At 41.1% G+C, this 16,863-nt stretch overlaps 1 protein-coding gene across 1 annotated transcript in view; it reads left to right on the top strand.

Moving 5' to 3' along the window:
• The first annotated feature begins 7,902 nt into the window (after window positions 1-7,902).
• The window catches only part of LOC127924156 (tetratricopeptide repeat protein 30A-like), a 55,105-nt gene continuing 46,144 nt past the window's right edge, over window positions 7,903-16,863 (top strand). Inside the window, 4 exon segments of the mRNA XM_052508623.1 lie at window positions 7,903-8,020; window positions 8,370-8,435; window positions 9,236-9,445; window positions 15,690-15,746. Of these exon segments, the coding sequence (XP_052364583.1) occupies window positions 7,967-8,020; window positions 8,370-8,435; window positions 9,236-9,445; window positions 15,690-15,746 (387 nt within the window). The 5' untranslated portion in view covers window positions 7,903-7,966.

Below are 16,863 nucleotides of genomic sequence, written 5' to 3'. Positions count from 1 at the left end.
CCTGGTACCCTGCTCCCTACAGGGACGGGCCCTGGTCCTGGTACCCTGCTCCCTACAGGGACGGGCCCTGGTCCTGGTACCCTGCTCCCTACAGGGACGGGCCCTGGTCCTGGTACCCTGCTCCCTATAGTGACGGGCCCTGGTCCTGGTACCCTGCTCCCTACAGGGACGGGCCCTGGTCCTGGTACCCTGCTCCCTATAGTGACGGGCCCTGGTCCTGGTACCCTGCTCCCTACAGGGACGGGCCCTGGTCCTGGTACCCTGCTCCCTACAGGGACGGGCCCTGGTCCTGGTACCCTGCTCCCTATAGTGACGGGCCCTGGTCCTGGTACCCTGCTCCCTACAGGGACGGGCCCTGGTCCTGGTACCCTGCTCCCTATAGTGACGGGCCCTGGTCCTGGTACCCTGCTCCCTATAGTGACGGGCCCTGGTCCTGGTACCCTGCTCCCTACAGGGACGGGCCCTGGTCCTGGTACCCTGCTCCCTACAGGGACGGGCCCTGGTCCTGGTACCCTGCTCCCTATAGTGACGGGCCCTGGTCATGGTACCCTGCTCCCTATAGAGACGGGCCCTGGTCCTGGTACCCTGCTCCCTACAGGGACGGGCCCTGGTCCTGGTACCCTGCTCCCTACAGGGACGGGCCCTGGTCCTGGTACCCTGCTCCCTATAGTGACGGGCCCTGGTCCTGGTACCCTGCTCCCTACAGGGACGGGCCCTGGTCCTGGTACCCTGCTCCCTATAGTGACGGGCCCTGGTCATGGTACCCTGCTCCCTATAGTGACGGGCCCTGGTCCTGGTACCCTGCTCCCTACAGGGACGGGCCCTGGTCCTGGTACCCTGCTCCCTACAGGGACGGGCCCTGGTCCTGGTACCCTGCTCCCTACAGGGACGGGCCCTGGTCCTGGTACCCTGCTCCCTACAGGGACGGGCCCTGGTCCTGGTACCCTGCTCCCTACAGGGACGGGCCCTGGTCCTGGTACCCTGCTCCCTACAGGGACGGGCCCTGGTCCTGGTACCCTGCTCCCTATAGTGACGGGCCCTGGTCATGGTAAAGTAACTCGCATTTAGTGAAGGGTCATAGGCTGCATTCTAACCTTTCAGCAGACAGCATAACATATTCCTCATCTTGTCTCAACATTTAAACTTGCATACAGTCTGTGAAGCAGATACTGTGAACGCTTCATGCATACAGTCTGCGAAGCAGTTACTGTGAACGTTTTCATGCATACAGTCTATGAAGCGGTTACTGTGAACGTTTTCATGCATACAGTCTGCTAAGCGGTTACTGTGAACGTTTTCATGCATACAGTCTGTGAAGCAGTTACTGTGAACGTTTTCATGCACACAGTCTGTGAAGCAGTTACTGTGAACGTTTTCATGCACACAGTCTGTGAAGCAGTTACTGTGAACGTTTTCATGCACACAGTCTGTGAAGCAGTTACTGTGAACGTTTTCATGCACACAGTCTGTGAAGCAGTCCTGGTACCCTGCTCCCTACAGGGACGGGGCCCTGGTCCTGGTACCCCATGCACACAGTCTGTGAGCGGTTACTGTGAACGTTTTCAGGGCCCTGGACACAGATTAAGTGCTGGACCCTGCTCAATACACTTCATAAAGGGACGGGCCCTGGTCTGTGTTCCCTGTCTCCAGTCTCTTACAAAAACGTGGGCAATCAATCAATGATGTTTTTCTAAAGCAGCCCCTGCTCAAAGAGCAGAGAACTAGTCACCGATGGCCCTGGTTGAAGATAGTGTTTTCCCTGTATCTCAACTCTTACTGCTTCTTCACCGGGCCTCAGTCTCAACTCCTGGTACCCTGCCACAACAGCAGCACATAGGATGGCTCTCTGACTGTCATGAGTAAATTATATAAACAGAGAGCATTTAGTGAAGGGTCTACAGGCTGCATACACACCTTTCAGAGAGAGAGAGAGAGAGAGAGAGAGAGATTCACTGTCTTGTCTCAACATTTAAACTTGCATACAGTCTGGCTGAAGCAGATACTGTGAGGGTTTTCATGCACACAGTCTGTGAGAGGGAGATACTGGGAACGTTTTCATGCACAGTCTGTGAAGCAGATAGTGTGAGAGTGAGATGCACACAGTCTGTGAGAGCGGTTACTGTGAACGTTTTCATGCAGACCCTCTGTGACACAAACATACTGTGACACGCACACACACAGAGAGTGGCGGTTACTGTGAGAGTTTTCATGCATACAGTCTGTGAAGCAGATACTGTGAACGTTTTCATGCACACAGTCTGTGAGCAGTTACTGTGAGCGTTTTCGAGGCGAGACAGTCTGTGACGGTTACTGTGAACGTTTTCATGCATACAGTCTGTGAGTCTGTGAAGTTTTCCTGCCCTCAGTCTGTGACTGTTACTGAACGTTTTCATGTTCCAACTGTGTTCATCTCTCTTTCACACTCGTTCTGTCATGCACACAGTCTGTGAGCAGAGGTTTTCATGCACCACAGTGGGACTGAATGACGTTTTCAGGCATACAGTCTGTATCTCATCCCACTGAATGACTTATTCATTCCACTGAATGAACAGTCCCACTGAATGACATATACAGTCTGTGAAGCAGATACTGTGAACGTTTTCATGCACACTGTCTGTGAATATCGGTTACTGGGACGTTTTCAGGGCCCACATTCCCGGACACAGATTAAGTGCTGGACTAGAGTTTATGCTCAATACACTTCATTGAATGGACATATATCCCCAGCCCACTGTGTTCATCATTGTCTCCAGTCTCTTACTCAAAAATATGATGTTTTCTAAAGCAGCCAAGAGCTCAAAGAGCAGAGAACTAGTCACCCTGATGTACGTACCTGGTTGAAGATAGTGTTTTCCCTGTATCTCAACTCTACTGCTTCTTCACCGGGCCTCAGTCTCAACTCCTACTGAGTCTGCCACAACAGCAGCACATAGGATAGCTCTCTGACTGCTGTGGGCTTCATTATATAAACAGAGAGCACACACCCTCTACACACACAAACATACACACACACACTGAGAGAGAGAGAGAGAGAGAGAGAGAGAGAGACAGAGAGAGAGACAGAGAGAGAGAGAGAGAGAGAGAGAGAGAGAGAGAGAGAGAGAGAGAGACCCACTGGGGTGACCGTGTGGGGAGTGTGGTTTGGATTATTCCTGCCCATCCACTGTGTTCTGAATGTGGGATATTCTGTTCCAACTGTGTTCATCTCTCTCTCTTTCACACTGAATGACATTCTGTCCTGAGTGTGTGACATTAGCCCAAACATGTTTCTGAGCAGAGGCACCACGAAATGAACCCACTGAATGACATATATCCCACATTCCTGCCAACCACTCTTTAACGTTACTGCTCCTCTCTGTTCATCATATAGTCACTTTAACCAGATCTACATACAGTGCCTTGCGAAAGTATTCGGCCCCCTTGAACTTTGCGACCTTTTGCCACATTTCAGGCTTCAAACATAAAGATATAAAACTGTATTTTTTGTGAAGAATCAACAACAAGTGGGACACAATCATGAAGTGGAACTACATTTATTGGATATTTCAAACTTTTTAACAAATCAAAAACTGAAAAATTGGGCGTGCAAAATTATTCAGCCCCTTTACTTTCAGTGCAGCAAACTCTCTCCAGAAGTTCAGTGAGGATCTCTGAATGATCCAATGTTGACCTAAATGACTAATGATGATAAATACAATCCACCTGTGTGTAATCAAGTCTCCGTATAAATGCACCTGCACTGTGATAGTCTCAGAGGTCCGTTAAAAGCGCAGAGAGCATCATGAAGAACAAGGAACACACCAGGCAGGTCCGAGATACTGTTGTGAAGAAGTTTAAAGCCGGTTTGGATACAAAAAGATTTCCCAAGCTTTAAACATCCCAAGGAGCACTGTGCAAGCGATAATATTGAAATGGAAGAAGTATCAGACCACTGCAAATCTACCAAGACCTGGCCGTCCCTCTAAACTTTCAGCTCATACAAGGAGAAGACTGATCAGAGATGCAGCCAAGAGGTCCATGATCACTCTGGATGAACTGCAGAGATCTACAGCTGAGGTGGGAGACTGTCCATAGGACAACAATCAGTCGTATATTGCACAAATCTGGCCTTTATGGAAGAGTGGCAAGAAGAAAGCCATTTCTTAAATATATCCATAAAAAGTGTTGTTTAAAGTTTGCCACAAGCCACCTGGGAGACACACCAAATGTGGAAGAAGGTGCTCTGGTCAGATGAAACCAAAATTGAACTTTTTGGCAACAATGCAAAATGTTATGTTTGGCGTAAAAGCAACACAGCTCATCACCCTGAACACACCATCCCCACTGTCAAACATGGTGGTGGCAGCATCATGGTTTGGGCCTGCTTTTCTTCAGCAGGGACAGGGAAGATGGTTAAAATTGATGGGAAGATGGATGGAGCCAAATACAGGACCATTCTGGAAGAAAACCTGATGGAGTCTGCAAAAGACCTGGAGACTGGGACGGAGATTTGTCTTCCAACAAGACAATGATCCAAAACATAAAGCAAAATCTACAATGGAATGGTTCAAAAATAAACATATCCAGGTGTTAGAATGACCAAGTCAAAATCCAGACCTGAATCCAATCGAGAATCTGTGGAAAGAACTGAAAACTGCTGTTCACAAATGTTCTCCATCCAACCTCACTGAGCTCGAGCTGTTTTGCAAGGAGGAATGGGGAAAAATGTCAGTCTCTCGATGTGCAAAACTGATAGAGACATACCCCAAGCGACTTACAGCTGTAATCGCAGCAAAAGGTGGCGCTACAAAGTATTAACTTAAGGGGGCTGAATAATTTTGCACGCTCCAATTTTTCAGTTTTTGATTTGTTAAAAAGTTTGAAATATCCAATAAATGTCGTTCCACTTCATGATTGTGTCCCACTTGTTGTCGATTCTTCACAAAAATACAGTTTTATATCTTTATGTTTGAAGCCTGAAATGTGGCAAAAGGTCGCAAAGTTCAAGGGGCCGGCTACTTTCGCAAGGCACTGTACTACCTCAATCAGCCTGACTAACCGGTGTCTGTATGTAGCCTCGCTACTGTATATAGCCTGTCTTTTTACTGTTGTTTTATTTCTTTACTTATCTATTGTTCACCTAATACCTTTTTTGCACTGTTGGTTAGAGGCTGTAAGTAAGCATTTCACTGTTGTATTCAGCATTTCACTGTGAGGTCTACATCTGTTGTATTCAACATTTCACTGTGAGGTCTACATCTGTTGTATTCGGCATTTCACTGTAAGGTCTACTACATCTGTTGTATTCGGCGCACGTGACAAATGATCTTCGATTTGATTTGATTTAAACACTCATTTCATTGGATATCTGTGCCTCGACCGCTCTCACTGATCTACACTGACATCACTGTTTCTCGGATGAACTTTGTCCCATTTGGGATGTTGGTTGTATAGATGTAGAACTGTTGTTACTGTGAGTGACCTGTCAATAGTATAGATGTAAACCTGTTGTTACTGTGAGTGACCTGTCAATAATATAGATGTAGAACTGTTGTTACTGTGAGTGACCTGTCAATAGTATAGATGTAAGCCTGTTGTTACTGTGAGTGACCTGTCAATAGTATAGATGTAAACCTGTTGTTACTGTGAGTGACCTGTCAATAATATAGATGTAGAACTGTTGTTACTGTGAGTGACCTGTCAATAGTATAGATGTAAGCCTGTTGTTACTGTGAGTGACCTGTCAATAATATAGATGTAGAACTGTTGTTACTGTGAGTGACCTGTCAATAGTATAGATGTAAGCCTGTTGTTACTGTGAGTGACCTGTCAATAGTATAGATGTAAGCCTGTTGTTACTGTGAGTGACCTGTCAGTAGTATAGATGTAGAACTGTTGTTACTGTGAGTGACCTGTCAATAGTATAGATGTAGACCTGTTGTTACTGTGAGTGACCTGTCAGTAGTATAGATGTAGAACTGTTGTTACTGTGAGTGACCTGTCAATAGTATAGATGTAAGCCTGTTGTTACTGTGAGTGACCTGTCAATAGTATAGATGTAGAACTGTTGTTACTGTGAGTGACCTGTCAATAGTATAGATGTAGAACTGTTGTTACTGTGAGTGACCTGTCAGTAGTATAGATGTAGAACTGTTGTTACTGTGAGTGACCTGTCAGTAGTATAGATGTAGAACTGTTGTTACTGTGAGTGACCTGTCAATAGTATAGATGTAGAACTGTTGTTACTGTGAGTGACCTGTCAGTAGTATAGATGTAGAACTGTTGTTACTGTGAGTGACCTGTCAGTAGTATAGATGTAGAACTGTTGTTACTGTGAGTGACCTGTCAGTAGTATAGATGTAGAACTGTTGTTACTGTGAGTGACCTGTCAATAATATAGATGTAGGCCTGTTGTTACTGTGAGTGACCTGTCAATAGTATAGATGTAGAACTGTTGTTACTATGAGTGCAAACCACATAGACTGGGCCCAATCAGAGGATAATATATTTTATTGTGTAATTGTTCAATCAAATACACCGTATGGTAGTCTGAGGATACATGTTTTAATGATATTGTGGAAGGTGGGTTACATTCAGACTCAGTTCCAGTTAGTCCTATGGGTCTATGATTTGTACCTGTATAATCATCAGGAAATTAAAAGCTTTCCCTGAGGTGTATCCTTGGGTGGCATTCTTCAGAAGCCAGCTGTTCATACACATGCCTTACCTGAAGCAGGTACATACCATAGAGAATGATAGAGACAACAGACACACTCCAGGGGGCAGTAAATCCCCAACCATGTCTTTATACCTGTTCAGACAACACCCTCCAGGGGGCAGTAAATCACCAACTGTGTCTTTATACCTGTTCAGACAACACCCTCCAGGGGGCAGTAAATCACCAACCTTGTCTTTATACCTGTTCAGACAACACCCTCCAGGGGGCAGTAAATCACCAACCTTGTCTTTATACCTGTTCAGACAACACCCTCCAGGGGGCAGTAAATCACCAACCGTGTCTTTATACCTGTTCAGACAACACCCTCCAGGGGGCAGTAAATCACCAACCTTGTCTTTATACCTGTTCAGACAACACCCTCCAGGTGGAAGTATGCACACTTTTAGTTTGTATACTAACTTCAGTGATTATGACAGTCCACCACAACCTAATAATAATAATAATAATGTATTAAAACTTCTATAGAGCTTTTAATTATATATATATATCTCAACATACCTTGTCATGATACGGAAGGGGTGGGCAGCATTAAATCTCATCAACTGGTGTTTTCCATTTATTAGAAAATTGGAAAATGTTCTTTGCAGGAAAAGTGTCCTACACAAAGAAATAGATAGAGGACTCATCTTTATGTGTGGTTTATTTGATGGAATATAAGTTTCGTAAGGCTTAGGTTGGTACGAGTGTACTGACATAAGAGGGACATGTGACATCCAGATAACTTTGAGAAAAAAACACATTATATCGAAGTTGTGCCTGTTATTCACACGCGAATCTGCCCTCTCATTGTCTAGAATGGTTCTACCTGATCTTGCCTCCTCCCACTGCCTTTAACACATTTATTTTCATTGTTAGATCGGCCACTTTCGGTCAATATAATGGATAGTCTGTGCTACAACCCATAGGAATCCCCACCCACTTGACTACTTTAAAATGGCAGAAGAATGGCGGAAGCCTTCAATGGTGCTGCTCATACTAAAACAGCCTTTTGGCCACTAAAGGTCTCTGTCAATCTCTATGGTAATACCTCATAACAGACGCTCCTCATTGGTTGTTTTAAAGTTATTCAACGTCGGGGGTTTCCGTTTCCTGTACGGTTGCTAAGTAACACTTCCTGTGCGTTGAATGTGTAGAAAAGTAAATGACGCCTAAACATGGTGCACTAATTGGGATTATTGGTAAATCGGAAATCGTTTTTCGCGTGAAAATAGTCTTACCTTTGAGAACTGTAGATTTAGCGGCAACATCATGACACTGACAACGATTAAAGACGGCGAATACACCGCCACTGTCTACAAAATGGTGAGAAGTTGGTCGCTTGCATAGCTAACGTTACATACCATGGATACCAACGCTAGCCATGATAGCAAGCTAGCTGATAATGAAACTGGTTATTTTAACTTGTGGTATTTTATCAAGTTATCATGTTGATTATATAGCGAATTCAAGTTAGCTTGCGTCACAATACGAATTTCACAAATTGGGGCTATAGCAAGCTAGCTAACTTTGATTAAGTTAGCCTGACATATCCTTCAATTTCAAGGCTCATGCTATAGCCTAACGCTAGCTAACGAACTAAGTGTGACAACATAGCTAGCTAGATAGCTCATGTATTATTTTATAACTAGCTGCTAACTCTGTTCTCCTATAGATCAAAGATGGGCGGTATGGAGAGGCTATCCACATCCTCAGCAATGAACTGCAGAAACAGATGAAGGTAGTGTGTGTGTGTGTGTGTGTGTGTGTGTGTGTGTGTGTGTGTGTGTGTGTGTGTGTGTGTGTGTGTGTGTGTGTGTGTGTGTGTGTGTGCTCCCAGATCTGTTGTCTCCTTCTTTAGCCTGGTCCCAGGTCTATTGTCTCCTTCTATAACCTGGTCCCAGGTCTGTTGTCTCCTTCTATAGCCTGGTCCCAGGTCTGTTGTCTCCTTCTATAGCCTGGTCCCAGGTCTGTTGTCTCCTTCTATAGCCTGGTCCCAGATCTGTTGTCTCCTTCTATAGCCTGGTGCCAGGGCTGTTGTCTCCTTCTATAGCCTGGTGCCAGGGCTGTTGTCTCCTTCTATAGCCTGGTCCCAGGTCTGTTGTCTCCTTCTATAGCCTGTTCCCAGGTCTATCGTCTCCTATAGCCTGCTCCCAGATCAGTTTGTGCTATTGCCAACTCCATTGCTGTCACCGGCAAGCCAATGTTTAGCTTGCTAATGAGTGACTTGTCATGATAGCTTGTGATGATAGCATAAACAGACTGTCCCTCAGACTCTTTCATTGGACAATACATCTAGGGCTCGATTCAATCCGTATCTGCAAATTTCATCGCTATAGCGTTCTTTAAATTTTAAAGGTAATTTTCGATTACCTATAGACAATATATGCAGCGTTTACCGTGACTGCAATCTCATGGAATGCGGGAACATTACCTTTAAATGTCAATCGCCATATAGTGCTGAACTTGGGCGATATGGATTGAATGGAGTCCGTAATCTTCTTATTCTCCTCCTCCTCTACCTTCTCCTCCTCCTCCCAGTCACGGGCAGCCCTGTCTCTGCTAGGCTACTGCTACTACCACATGCAGGACTTCACCAACGCAGCAGAGTGCTATGAGCAGCTGACCCAGCTACACCCCGAGGTGGAGGAGTACAGGCTGTATTACGCCCAGTCTCTGTACGGGGCCTGTGCCTACCCCGAGGCCATGAAGGCTACCTTTCTATTGGACAACCCTACCAGCCACACCAAGGTACACTTCCTACATTAAGTTATAATACCAAGGTAGAGGTAGAATCAGTGCTTCATTTGAGCCGGATCCTGCCACAACAGGAACCAGAACCTCTCAGTTTTGGACTGTTTTGTTCTGGAACCTATTTACCAGGATCCGGAACCTCTCCTGCCCCACCAGGTAGAGTTATAATGTTTACTACCAGGTATAGTTATAATGTTTACTACCAGATATAGTTATAATGTTTACTACCAGGTAGAGTTGTAATGTTTACTACCAGGTAGAGTTATAATGTTTACTACCAAGTAGAGTTATAATGTTTACTACCAGGTATAGTTATTATGTTTACTACCAGCCCCACCAGGTAGAGTTATACTGTTTACTACCAGGTAGAGTCATAATGTTTACTACCAGGTAGAGTTATAATGTTTACTACCAGACCCACCAGGTAGAGTTATAATGTTTACTACCAGGCAGAGTTATAATGTTTTCTACCAGACCCACCAGGTAGAGTTAAAATGTTTACTACCAGGTAGAGTTATAATGTTTACTACCAGGTAGAGTTATAATGTTTACTACCAGGTAGAGTTATAATGTTTACTACCAGGTAGAGTTGTAATGTTTACTATCAAACCCACCAGGTAGAGTTATAATGTTTTCTACCAGACCCACCAGGTAGAGTTATAATGTTTACTACCAGGTAGAGTTATAATGTTTACTACTCGACCCACCAGGTAGAGTTATAATGTTTACTACCAGGTAGAGTTATAATGTTTACTACCAGGTAGAGTTATAATGTTATCTACCAGGTAGAGTTATAATGTTTACTACCAGGTAGAGTTATAATGTTTACTATCAGACCCACCAGGTAGAGTTATAATGTTTACTACCAGGTAGAGTTATAATGTTTACTACCAGGTAGAGTTATAATGTTTACTACCAGCCCCACCAGGTAGAGTTATAATGTTTACTACCAGGTAGAGTTATAATGTTTACTACCAGCCCCACCAGGTAGAGTTATAATGTTTACTACCAGGTAGAGTTATAATGTTTACTACCAGGTAGAGTCATAATGTTTACTACCAGGTAGAGTTATAATGTTTACTACCAGGTAGAGTCATAATGTTTACTACCAGGTAGAGTTATAATGTTTACTACCAGGTAGAGTTATAATGTTTACTACCAGGTAGAGTTATAATGTTTACTACCAGGTAGAGTTATAATGTTTACTACCAGGTAGAGTTATAATGTTTACTACCAGGTAGAGTTATAATGTTTACTACCAGATAGAGTTATAATGTTTACTACCAGGTAGAGTTATAATGTTTACTACCAGGTAGAGTTATAATGTTTACTACCAAGTAGAGTTATAATGTTTACTACCAGGTAGAGTTATAATGTTTACTACCAGGTAGAGTTATAATGTTTACTACCAGGTAGAGTTATAATGTTTACTACCAGGTAGAGTTATAATGTTTACTACCAGATAGAGTTATAATGTTTACTACCAGGTAGAGTTATAATGTTTACTACCAGGTAGAGTTATAATGTTTACTACCAAGTAGAGTTATAATGTTTACTACCAGGTAGAGTTATAATGTTTACTACCAGGTAGAGTTATTATGTTTACTACCAGGTAGAGTTATAATGTTTACTACCAGGCAGAGTTATAATGTTTACTACCAGGTAGAGTTATAATGTTTACTACCAGGTAGAGTCATAATGTTTACTACCAGGTAGAGTCATAATGTTTACTACCAGGTAGAGTTATTATGTTTACTACCAGCCCCACCAGGTAGAGTTATAATGTTTACTACCAGGTAGAGTCATAATGTTTACTACCAGGTAGAGTTATAATGTTTACTACCAGACCCACCAGGTAGAGTTATAATGTTTACTACCAGGCAGAGTTATAATGTTTTCTACCAGACCCACCAGGTAGAGTTAAAATGTTTACTACCAGGTAGAGTTATAATGTTTACTACCAGGTAGAGTTATAATGTTTACAACCAGGTAGAGTTATAATGTTTACTACCAGGTAGAGTTGTAATGTTTACTATCAGACCCACCAGGTAGAGTTATAATGTTTACTACCAGGTAGAGTTATAATGTTTACTACCAGGTAGAGTTATAATGTTTACTACTCGACCCACCAGGTAGAGTTAAAATGTTTACTACCAGGTAGAGTTATAATGTTTACTACCAGGTAGAGTTATAATGTTTACTACCAGGTAGAGTTATAATGTTTACTACCAGGTAGAGTCATAATGTTTACTACCAGGTAGAGTTATAATGTTTACTACCAGGTAGAGTCATAATGTTTACTACCAGGTAGAGTTATAATGTTTACTACCAGGTACAGTTGTAATGTTTACTACCAGGTAGAGTTATAATGTTTACTACCAGGTAGAGTTATAATGTTTACTACCAGGTAGAGTTATAATGTTTACTACCAGGTATAGTTATAATGTTTACTACCAGATATAGTTATAATGTTTACTACCAGGTAGAGTTATAATGTTTACTACCAGGTAGAGTTATAATGTTTACTACCAAGTAGAGTTATAATGTTTACTACCAGGTAGAGTCATAATGTTTACTACCAGGTAGAGTTGTAATGTTTACTATCAAACCCACCAGGTAGAGTTATAATGTTTACTATCAGACCCACCAGGTAGAGTTATAATGTTTTCTACCAGACCCACCAGGTAGAGTTATAATGTTTACTACCAGGTAGAGTTATAATGTTTACTACCAGGTAGAGTTATAATGTTATCTACCAGGTAGAGTTATAATGTTTACTACCAGGTAGAGTTATAATGTTTACTATCAGACCCACCAGGTAGAGTTATAATGTTTACTACCAGGTAGAGTTATAATGTTTACTACCAGGTAGAGTTATAATGTTTACTACCAGCCCCACCAGGTAGAGTTATAATGTTTACTACCAGGTAGAGTTATAATGTTTACTACCAGCCCCACCAGGTAGAGTTATAATGTTTACTACCAGGTAGAGTCATAATGTTTACTACCAGGTAGAGTTATAATGTTTACTACCAGGTAGAGTCATAATATTTACTACCAGGTAGAGTTATAATGTTTACTACCAGGTACAGTTGTAATGTTTACTACCAGGTAGAGTTATAATGTTTACTACCAGGTAGAGTTATAATGTTTACTACCAGGTAGAGTTATAATGTTTACTACCAGGTATAGTTATAATGTTTACTACCAGATATAGTTATAATGTTTACTACCAGGTAGAGTTATAATGTTTACTACCAGGTAGAGTTATAATGTTTACTACCAAGTAGAGTTATAATGTTTACTACCAGGTAGAGTCATAATGTTTACTACCAGGTAGAGTTATAATGTTTACTACCAGGTACAGTTGTAATGTTTACTACCAGGTATAGTTATAATGTTTACTACCAGATATAGTTATAATGTTTACTACCAGGTAGAGTTATAATGTTTACTACCAGGTAGAGTTATAATGTTTACTACCAAGTAGAGTTATAATGTTTACTACCAGGTAGAGTTATTATGTTTACTACCAGGTAGAGTTATAATGTTTACTACCAGGTAGAGTTATAATGTTTACTACCAGGTAGAGTTATTATGTTTACTACCAGGTAGAGTTATAATGTTTACTACCAGGTAGAGTTATAATGTTTACTACCAGGTAGAGTTATAATGTTTACTACCAGGTAGAGTCATAATGTTTACTACCAGGTAGAGTCATAATGTTTACTACCAGGTAGAGTTATAATGTTTACTACCAGGAAGAGTCATAATGTTTACTACCAGGTAGAGTCATAATGTTTACTACCAGGTAGAGTCATAATGTTTACTACCAGGTAGAGTTATTATGTTTACTACCAGCCCCACCAGGTAGAGTTATAATGTTTACTACCAGGTAGAGTCATAATGTTTACTACCAGGTAGAGTTATAATGTTTACTACCAGACCCACCAGGTAGAGTTATAATGTTTACTACCAGGTAGAGTTATAATGTTTACTACCAGCCCCACCAGGTAGAGTTATAATGTTTACTACCAGGTAGAGTCATAATGTTTACTACCAGGTAGAGTTATAATGTTTACTACCAGGTAGAGTCATAATATTTACTACCAGGTAGAGTTATAATGTTTACTACCAGGTACAGTTGTAATGTTTACTACCAGGTAGAGTTATAATGTTTACTACCAGGTAGAGTTATAATGTTTACTACCAGGTAGAGTTATAATGTTTACTACCAGGTATAGTTATAATGTTTACTACCAGATATAGTTATAATGTTTACTACCAGGTAGAGTTATAATGTTTACTACCAGGTAGAGTTATAATGTTTACTACCAAGTAGAGTTATAATGTTTACTACCAGGTAGAGTCATAATGTTTACTACCAGGTAGAGTTATAATGTTTACTACCAGGTACAGTTGTAATGTTTACTACCAGGTATAGTTATAATGTTTACTACCAGATATAGTTATAATGTTTACTACCAGGTAGAGTTATAATGTTTACTACCAGGTAGAGTTATAATGTTTACTACCAAGTAGAGTTATAATGTTTACTACCAGGTAGAGTTATTATGTTTACTACCAGGTAGAGTTATAATGTTTACTACCAGGTAGAGTTATAATGTTTACTACCAGGAAGAGTCATAATGTTTACTACCAGGTAGAGTCATAATGTTTACTACCAGGTAGAGTTATAATGTTTACTACCAGGTAGAGTTATAATGTTTACTACCAGGTAGAGTCATAATGTTTACTACCAGGTAGAGTCATAATGTTTACTACCAGGTAGAGTTATAATGTTTACTACCAGGAAGAGTCATAATGTTTACTACCAGGTAGAGTCATAATGTTTACTACCAGGTAGAGTCATAATGTTTACTACCAGGTAGAGTTATTATGTTTACTACCAGCCCCACCAGGTAGAGTTATAATGTTTACTACCAGGTAGAGTCATAATGTTTACTACCAGGTAGAGTTATAATGTTTACTACCAGACCCACCAGGTAGAGTTATAATGTTTACTACCAGGCAGAGTTATAATGTTTTCTACCAGACCCACCAGGTAGAGTTAAAATGTTTACTACCAGGTAGAGTTATGTTTACTACCAGGTAGAGTTATAATGTTTACTACCAGGTAGAGTTATAATGTTTACTACCAGGTAGAGTTGTAATGTTTACTATCAGACCCACCAGGTAGAGTTATAATGTTTACTACCAGGTAGAGTTATAATGTTTACTACCAGGTAGAGTTATAATGTTTACTACTCGACCCACCAGGTAGAGTTAAAATGTTTACTACCAGGTAGAGTTATAATGTTTACTACCAGGTAGAGTTATAATGTTTACTACCAGGTAGAGTTATAATGTTTACTACCAGGTAGAGTTATAATGTTTACTATCAGACCCACCAGGTAGAGTTATAATGTTTACTACCAGGTAGAGTTATAATGTTTACTACGAGGTAGAGTTATAATGTTTACTATTAGACCCACCAGGTAGAGTTATAATGTTTACTACCAGGTAGAGTTATAATGTTTACTACCAGGTAGAGTCATAATGTTTACTACCAGGTAGAGTTATAATGTTTACTACCAGGTAGAGTCATAATGTTTACTACCAGGTAGAGTTATAATGTTTACTACCAGGTACAGTTGTAATGTTTACTACCAGGTAGAGTTATAATGTTTACTACCAGGTAGAGTTATAATGTTTACTACCAGGTAGAGTCATAATGTTTACTACCAGGTAGAGTTATAATGTTTACTACCAGGTAGAGTTATAATGTTTACTAACAGCCCCACCAGGTAGAGTTATAATGTTTACTACCAGCCCCACCAGGTAGAGTTGTAATGTTTACTACCAGACCCACCAGGTAGAGTCATGTTTACTACCAGGTAGAGTTATAATGTTTACTACCAGACCCACCAGGTAGAGTTATAATGTTTACTACCAGGTAGAGTTATAATGTTTACTACTCGACCCACCAGGTAGAGTTATAATGTTTACTACCAGGTAGAGTTATAATGTTTACTACCAGGTAGAGTTCTAATGTTTACTACCAGGTAGATTTATAATGTTTACTACCAGGTAGAGTTCTAATGTTTACTACCAGCTAGATTTATAATGTTTACTACCAGGTAGAGTTATCTTACCACACTGAGATATAATTCTATTCTTCAACCATATTCTCTTAGTTATTTCTCTCTTCTGACCCATGTTCTGTCCTTCTCTCCCACAGATGATCAAACTGCAGGCATCCATCAAATACGGAGAAGAGGAGTACTCTGGAGCGAAGGTTAGTAGAGACTAGTATTGGACATATACTGGACTTGGCCATAACTAGAACCAGAACTAGAACCATGACTAGAACCATGACTACAACCAGAACTAGAACCATGACTAGAACCTGAACTACAACCATAACTAGAACCAAAACTAGAACCATGACTAGAACCATGACTAGAACCTGAACCAGAACTAGAACATCGATTGAACCATGACCAGAACTAGAACCATGACTGGAACCATGACTTGAACTAGAACCATGACTAGAACTAGAACCTTGACTAGAACCATGACTAGAACATCAATAGAACCATGATTAGAACCTGAACCAGAACCATGACTAGAACCTGAACTAGCCCTATGACTAGAACCTGAACTAGAACATCACTAGAACCATGACTAGAACCAGAACTAGAACCATGACTAGAACGTCAATAGAACCATGACTAGAACTATGACTAGAGCCATGACTAGAACATCAATAGAGGCATGACTCGTGCCAAAACTAGAACCAGAACTAAATCAGAACCAGAACTAGAACCAGTACTAGTACCATTATTAAATCAGAACCATAACTAGAACCAGAACTAAACCATGACTAGTACTATCATTAAATCAGAACTAGAACCAGAACTTAACCAGAACTAGAACAGAACTAAACCAGAACCGGAACTTGACCCAGAACTAGAACCAGAACTTAACCAGAATTAGAACATAACTTAACCAGAACTAGACCCAGAACTAGAACAGAACTAAACCAGAACCGGAACTAGACCCAGAACTAGAACCAGAACTTAACCAGAACTAGAACATAACTTAACCAGAACTAGACCCAGAACTAGAACCATACCTTAACCAGAACTAGAACCAGAACTTAACTAGAACTAGAACCAGAACTAAAGACCAGAAACATGTACCTGGTAGTTACTGTATGTCATGAGGTCAGGAGAACCTAATATAACCTGGTAGTTACTGTATGTTATGAGGTCAGGAGAACCTAATATAACCTGGTAGTTACTGTATGTCAAGAGAACCTAATATAACCTGGTAGTTACTGTATGTCACGAGGTCAGGAGAACCTAATATAACCTGGTAGTTACTGTATGTCACGAGGTCAGGAGAACCTA

This window comes from Oncorhynchus keta, unplaced genomic scaffold, assembly GCF_023373465.1.
Source record: "Oncorhynchus keta strain PuntledgeMale-10-30-2019 unplaced genomic scaffold, Oket_V2 Un_contig_3749_pilon_pilon, whole genome shotgun sequence".
NCBI lineage: Eukaryota > Metazoa > Chordata > Actinopteri > Salmoniformes > Salmonidae > Oncorhynchus > Oncorhynchus keta.
This window is presented reverse-complemented; position numbering and strand designations above follow the sequence as displayed.